General features: G+C 44.4%; 1 protein-coding gene across 1 annotated transcript; it reads left to right on the top strand.

The window, feature by feature from the left end:
- Positions 1-421: 421 nt before the first annotated feature.
- LOC144827332 (E3 SUMO-protein ligase KIAA1586-like) lies at positions 422-6,579 on the top strand. The gene is made up of 2 exons (XM_078685684.1): positions 422-539; positions 5,473-6,579. Exon 2 carries the CDS (start codon positions 5,530-5,532, stop codon positions 6,496-6,498), a length of 969 nt encoding a protein of 322 aa, XP_078541810.1. The 5' UTR covers positions 422-539; positions 5,473-5,529; the 3' UTR covers positions 6,499-6,579.
- Positions 6,580-7,713: the final 1,134 nt, after the last annotated feature.

The raw sequence follows: 7,713 nt of genomic DNA, 5'->3' as shown, positions 1-7,713 counted from the left end.
CGCTTGTGTATATTGTGCTCCATCTCTTGCATCTAGTAATGAGGAGCATCTTTTGGGAGCACATTTTGGTCGCACAGCAGCCCGCTGATGTTACAGCAAGAAGGCTGCTAGTGGGTATCAGTAGGGTGGGTTGGAGGGAGCTCAGGACTGCCCCTCCTCGAGTTTCGTGCAGACCCCTGGGCCCTGGAATTGTTCTAATGCAAAACAATCTCCTCGCTCTGCATTAATGTTATTACTTGGAGCTGCGGGCAGGCAATTAAGGCAAGAGCTGTGGAAAATCCAAAGGCCTGGATTGATCTGTTGTCCCTTCTGCCGGCCTTGGATGCGCCATTGACCCCTAACATGCTTATCTTCCTTGCTCCTTACGCACCATACCGCTTAGTGCTTCGAGAACCAGAGCACTTCAATAAGGCACTCACCTCTAAGGGCAGGGCTTTAAGTGGAGGGCATCTGTGGGGGTCTGAGCACCCCCAGTTTGTTTGGGGGGACCTCAAAAGGAGTCTCCAGGGGGCTCTATTTTTGGGCCTCAAAGGTCAAAGGTAGGGTGACCAGACGTCCTGGTTTTTGTTTGGTGTTTCGGGTGAGCATGCGTGCTCACTGCTTAAGGTGTGACGTCATTGTAGCAGGAAGGGAAATCCTTTGAAGAGAGACACTTTCTCTCAGGATTTCCCTTCTCTTTGAGCACGCAGCGCCACCTACGTCATTGTGCCAGCCATCGGCACAACAACAGCTGGTTAGAACTGGCACAGCCCTGCTTTTACGGCCTGCAGCAAAATTTCTCCAGCAACCAGTGTGACCCTGCTCTGCCTTAAAGCAAGCGAGGGACGAGGTTCTACAACAGAATCCAGCAGCAGTGAAAAGGAAACTTACCTTTGTGACGCCTCCCCAGCCCTACCAGCACCGTTGGGGCCCTGCCTCCGCATCAGAGCTGCCTCAGCCAGGATCCTTCTGAAGCCACAAACGACTTACCCTCCCAGCCTGCAAGCCTGCAACGTATTTTAATGGCCCTAGACAACTGGTATAGGCGGATATGAGGAGAGAGGTTGTTTTTACATACCGAATACGAGCAACGCCCAGGCGCGGTAGGGAAATGAAAGGACCCTGTAGATGTTGGCAGTGGTGTTCCATTCAGTGAAAATATCAATTACGAAAAAGTAGCGCCCTCTACAGGGTTAGGTTGTGAGGTGTACCGCAGTAATGTATATGCAGCAGAATGTATATGCGCACTCAAAGGACGCTGCGCCATTATAATTTGCTGCTGTATTTAATTATTGTATATGTAAGTATTTTACGTCCTTCTTGCAGAATTACCCGCACCTGTGTTCTATAATATCAGTGCATTTGTAATTGGCTACAATATTAGTAATGGCATATTAGTACATTTTATAGTGATGGTTATATTGTATGTCACTTATATTTAACAACGAGCCATGTATACTTTGATTGAAGCTTCCTGTAAAGCTCTAGTGTTACTATTTATTTGAAAAAAGCTCTGGACCCAAGGGCGTAACTAGCAAATGTAACGTGACTGCAGGAACACAGGGGCCAGGGGTATTGATTAATGGGCCTCACTTCACCCCAATTATGACCGTTTTTTAATACCAAACTAGACATATGGGGACCATATTTTCTTCCCTGCATTAGAGCCCACAACACTTGCTATCCCACTGCCTGGGGTGCCTGAAGGCGGTCTTCCTGTCCCCTTTTTAGGCGAAGGGCCCCATCTTCACATTCTGCGGGGCGGGAGGGGGCATTATTTCATATTACGCCACTGCTCAGTACAAACAGCCCAAGGCTGCCACATCCAGCAGATGCTCGGGTTTAATTAGGATCCCCTGTTGGGTGTGTGCAGGGTGGGGCACAGTATAGGGTATAGAAAGAAGTACAACAACATTGTTACTCGTATATGAATGTTTCTGTGCTGTAGTAATTGTCCACATGATTGCAAACAGCTGAAGAGCATCCACTGTGTACAGACCACATGTTACTCAGTACAGAAAAAAACGCTACCTTATACAGCACTAACAGGTACATGCATCATTGAATGAGTTTGCGATTCCTTATTTGCGATTTTTAAGGTATCGCAAATAAGGAATCGCAAAACGCTATGCATCTTGAAATTTGCAAGTTTTTAAGGAATCGGTAAAAATCGCAGAATATATTACGATTTCTTGTTTTTGCGAACTCGCAAATTGCGAGGTCGCACATTGATGCATGTTGATGACATCAGAACCAGGAAGTGTGCTGTCCAAGCCTCATTTTCATTGCTGAGGCTCAGGGGGAGGAGGGAGCTGGCTCTGGGAGCAGAGGAGAGTGAGAGGGAGAGAGACTGAGTACACCTGCAAAGAACTGCAAAATGGAACTCGAAATCAAGCAGAGGACAGCCAAAGTTCAAGGAAGAGAAAAATTAAATTCTCTGAAAAAGAATTAGAAACTCTAATTGAGGGTGTAGTGCACAGCAATGACAAGTTGTTTGGAAAAGCCTCACTGAAGGTACCTGAACAGGAAAAAAGGAAAATATGGATCAGGATTCAGAACCGAGTAAATGCCATTGGGGTGACTCACCGTACCACAGAGGAACTGAAAAAGAGATGGTACGATTTGCGCAGTCGTGCCAAGGCGCGCATTGCAGACCCTTTGAAGGAGGCACATAAGACAGGAGGGGGCACACCACCAGACACTGGAAACATTCCCATGGAGGAATTGGTGGAGTCAACCATCCAGCCTGAAGCTGTTGTTGGAGTCACGCAGCTGGACACCTCCGGAGCTGCACACACATCTGAAGGTAAGAGAAATGCATGTTTAAATTGCCCCAAGTACAGAAGTCAGGAATATTCAGCGCAACACCCACACCAACACAGATCCGGAGAGGCAATTGTAGATCGCAAAGGAGAAGACGCAGAGCACGCAGACCACAGCAGGTGGAGGCGACAAATCCGGTCTGGGGTGGCTTGGAGGGACAGATGCTCCGTTCACATCACCTGCAGAGCAAGAACACTCGGTTAGTGAAGGAGGAAATAGCTAAGATGTCAGGCAACATTGCAGTACTGGCCAGTAGTGTCCAGGAACTCAGCAAGGTCATGCAGGAGGGGCATGCATCACGCAACAGACAGCACCGCCAACTGATGCAGCAGCTCAAACATCAAGGAAAGACCAACAATAGGCTAGCCACAGCCACAACACTGCTGGCGCATAGATCAGTGACTATGCAGACGGAAATGTGTCATTGGAGCGGAGATGTTGCCAAAGCACTACATCAAGTGACAAATGCAGTAGACATGATGAATGCATCTGGTAGCCGAGTGAACATGACTGCACAGCATGAAAGTAGTGAGTGTGCCTCAAGCCTGAGCAGTACAACAGTGCCTGTTGCAAGTGCAGTGAGACGCAATACTGGCAGCGCCACCCCATCCACTACCAACGAAAGGCAAGAAGATGCTGCCGCAGTCAGACGTCTGGGTGTTCGAGGGAAAAAACGCTAGGCTCCCATCCAGAAATTTGGCTTTAAATGGTGACTTAACCATTGACACGCTGTGACCTAATCACTGACTCTCAAGTACATTTCATTTTACTTTTGGACTTATTTATTTTATTTCAATGAGTCGTGTGGCATTAGTCACTTTGGCAGTTTGCTTCTGTTCCCTGGTCACAATTCATTTACATAAAGTATACTTTGCATTGCATTTAATGTGTTTGTGTCATCATTACTCACCTCAGAAGTAATTCTGTGTAATCTCCAATCTGCGCCTGCGCCCTTCTGCTGCGTCTGTGCCTTGTAGGGCAGGGTGGTGTGGCACTTGTTGGTTTCCATCCTCCGAGTCACTGTCAGACAGCTCCATTTCCAAACCTCCCTATGTCGCTATGTTGTGCAGCATGGCACATGCTGCCACTATCTTGCAGCATTAGACGGGACTGTATTTCATTGCTCTTCCGGTCTGATGAAGGCGTATAAATCGGCTCTTGAGCAGCCCAAATGTTCGCTCTATCACGTTCCTTGTAGAGATATGTGCTGCATTGTATCTCCTTTGTGCGGCTGTGGCTGGATTGAGATATGGTGTCATCAGGTAATTTCGCAAGGCGTATGCGCTGTCACCTACATGTGAGGGATGAAAGGCTGTCAGTGGTTGTTTGAGTTTAACATTTGTACAAGGAATGGAATGATGTATTGCACATAATTACCTAGCAAATGTCCCTCTCCAAACTCTCCCCTTGCTAGATGGGTCTGAATGCCACTTTGCCTGAAGATATACGAATCATGTGCGCTGCCAGGAAATTGTGACACAATGTCCGTTATAATGTTCTTTGCATTACACACAACCTGAATATTCAGGGAATGATAACTTTTCCTATTGCGATACATATATTCCTGAGCTGCAGGGGGACATATCGCCACATGGGTGCAATCAATACAACCCAGTACTTGGGGGAAGCCAGCAATTTGGTAAAACTCCTGCTTGGTCTTAGCAATTTCATGAGCTGTGGTAGGGAAACTTATGTGTGTGTGTATCCGGACCATCATGGCATCAAGGAAAGCTGCCAATATTCGTGACATTGCACTTTGCGACACACCTCCTGCTACTGCAATGACTCCCTGAAAAGTGCCTGACGCCAGTAGATGTAGGCAACATAAAACCTGGACATGCGTTGGAATTGCATTGGTCCTATGAGTCTGTCGTTGCAGGAAGGGGTCCAATTCATTGATTAAATTATGTATCATTTGGCCATTCAGCCTATACTTATCATATATTTCGTCCTCCTCCTGTCCAAGCAAAGTTATGCGGACTCTGAAGATGCGCTCATTAATTTGCCTCCCTCTCTGTTGAGCAGTTTGCAGCCTAATCCTCCTCGCCATCAGGTACAGACCAGCCATTTTGAAAACTGGGACCTCATTGTGGGTGTGTTTATATCAGTTTCTGTTGGTCTTCAGCTGTTTCTAATTTGCACTCATTTTTAACACCTGGTTGTGTCCCTTCTTAAATTGCGATTGCAATTTTGCGGTTTTTATGAAAATCGCTAATTGCGATTTTTCATGCATTTGTATTGCGATTCCTTATTTGCGATTCTTTGTTTGCGAATCGCAAATGAGAAATCGCAATGGTTTTCGCAGAATATTTTTGCGATTCCTTAATTTTGCGGAAAAATTACATTTTTCGCAAAATTAAGGTTGATGCCTTTCTACACTTGAAATTGCGATCGCAATTGCGATTTTTTTGCGATTCGCAATTTTAGCGACTTCAAAATCGCTTTATGCATGTGCCTGTTACTGCCTAAGCAGTAATGTTAGGTAAAAAGGGAGGAGTAGTAGCATTGCTGAAATCAGAATTTCCAAATCTTGTACTGATATAGCATTGTTTGGCTCACAGACTAGAACTTGCTGTGTTAGATACAGTTGATGAGGTTGCCGGGGTCAATCACTTCAAGATTTTCATGGACTCATTGTATGCCACATACCGCATGTCACCAAAAAAAAAGAGAGATCTAAATCTGGCCACCACCGAGCTATGTGTACAGCTTCAGAAGATAGGGAAAATGCTTGACACTAGATGGGTAGCATCCAGTTACAGATCTGTGAAAGCTGTTTGGAACTGCTTCCCTGCTTTGTGCAAACATTTTGAGAATGCTTCTAAAGACCCATCCAGACCAATAGGAGACCGGAGTAAGTATGAAGGTCTCTTGAAGAAGCTTACATCCTATTCTTTTATCAGAGATTTGGGGGTAATGTGTGATGCACTTCAGGAGCTCAAAGACTTATCACTCTCCTTACAGAGGAGGGACATTACAATTGTTAATGCCCACAGACATTTGGTTAGTCAAGTACGTAAATTTAGAGCAATGAAGGACTCACCAAGTGAGTTCGCTTCTGCGGCTCAGAGAGCAGTTGACAAGGGCAAATTCAAGAATGTTTCTCTTTTCCATGGTAGAAGTAACTCTGTTGCCCTTAATCAAAATCAGTTTTACCAAAGTCTGTCTGTAAATATCAATAAACGATGTGCCCCGGATTCTGAGAAAGAACTTATAGCCAGCTTCAGTGTGCTAGATGCAGGCAACTTGCCTTCTGGTGATGAATGCATTCTTTATGGTGAAACAGATATCCAGAAACTATGTTCAGAGTTTCAGCTGCCAGCAAGAGATACTATCCAAGCTTTTAGACTTTTCAAAGATTTTGGTGGAAAGAAAACCCCCGAAGCATTAAAAAAGTTAGTAGTTTGCATGGAAACCCTCCCAGCAAGTAATGCGGATTGCGAGAGAGGTTTCAGCGCAATGAACTTAATTGCTTGTCCAACAAGGGCCTCTCTTCTTGTAGAGAACATTTCTTCATACTTATGGGTAAAACTCAATGGACCTCCATTTGAAACATTTGACACAAAGCTGTATGTAAAGAGTTGGCTGGCAAAAGGTAGAAAGTCTGCTGAAGAAAATTGTTGTGAGAAACCCCAGCAAAATAGACACAGTGAATATCTTCAAGGGTTTTGGGAACTCCTGCAAATAGATTTCTAAGTAATGTGAATAATTTTTACATGTTTTTTAAAGTGTTTGGTATTTTATGGCTTATACTTAATAAATATACCTTTTTGCCTATTTTATTATCATTTGCTGGATGCCATTTCATGATTTTCTTAAGCACACAATGCTAGTTATCTTGATTTAGACAACGTCCCTACTCGGATAGGCCACACCCCTTTAAGAAATGTGTCACGCCCCTTTTAGAGCACCCCCAGTTTTTTTCTTCAACTTAAAGCCCTGTCTAAGGAGAATGTAAGGTGTGCAGAAATTGGTCACTCTTTAATGTAAAACAGCAGGCCCACATCAGTCCTTCGGGACCTGAAAACATAGAGGCCGTACAAAATTAGGAAGATTTTGCAGGCACTAGCATCTTTATTCTTGTAAATACTGTGAATACTTCCATCAGTTTACGTTCTTTTTGCACGCTAGTTTTTCACATTAAAATCTGGATTTTTGTTCGCCTTTTAACTCGTTTAAAGAGTTAAAAATTACCAACATCCATCAGTGTCAAAGTTGTGAGGAAAGCCTTTTTGTAAAATTACGCCAAACCCATTTTGAGCGCTAGCTAACAGACTCAGTAAAATAGGCCAGATTGTTGGGGAAAAACATATGCCTGGGCGCAGTGCTTAATTTGTAAAAAAACAAAAAATATGTGCCAGGGCTCTCCTCACACCACACATTGCCCTTGCCATGCTACGAATGATAGTAACAACACAACTACTAATCATCACACTCCCATAAGTGTGACAATTCGGACTATTCCAGACCGCCCCAGACCCTGGGTGGCAGGTAATAGTAATTTTAATGTGTATTTAATTACTAATTAACTATTGTTTTGGTCATCTCTAAATTAGTCAGACAGCGCCAACTTGTGGCAGACTGCCACAAGCTCTACTGTTGATGATGAAGTACCCGTGCCGAGCACCCGAAAACACCAGTTCAAATTAAGCTTTGCCTGGGCGTGGATGAAGGGAAATCATTGTATTCCGCAAACCACTGCTTGCTAAATATCAGGATCTATGCAACACTTTGCTCATGTGATAAAATCTTCGCTCACCACTAACCAGAACCATGTCAACATTTCTTGATATTCTCTCTGGATAAACGTACATACAGTGCATCTAAATGGGATCCATTCACACAGTTTGTAGCTATTCTGACAAGCATTGACAAAATCAAAAAGTCTTGCCTTTGGTTCACGTTGGATGT

Source organism: Lissotriton helveticus, chromosome 4_1 (genome assembly GCF_964261635.1).
Source record: "Lissotriton helveticus chromosome 4_1, aLisHel1.1, whole genome shotgun sequence".
Taxonomy (NCBI): Eukaryota; Metazoa; Chordata; class Amphibia; order Caudata; family Salamandridae; genus Lissotriton; species Lissotriton helveticus.
Note: the sequence above shows the minus strand (reverse complement) of the source record. Positions and strands in the feature narration are given on the sequence as shown.

What these genes read in the sequence shown, in the direction of transcription:
- LOC144827332 (XM_078685684.1), top strand. Translation starts at nt 5,530, where the DNA reads ATGCTTGACACTAGATGGGTAGCATCCAGTTACAGATCTGTGAAAGCT.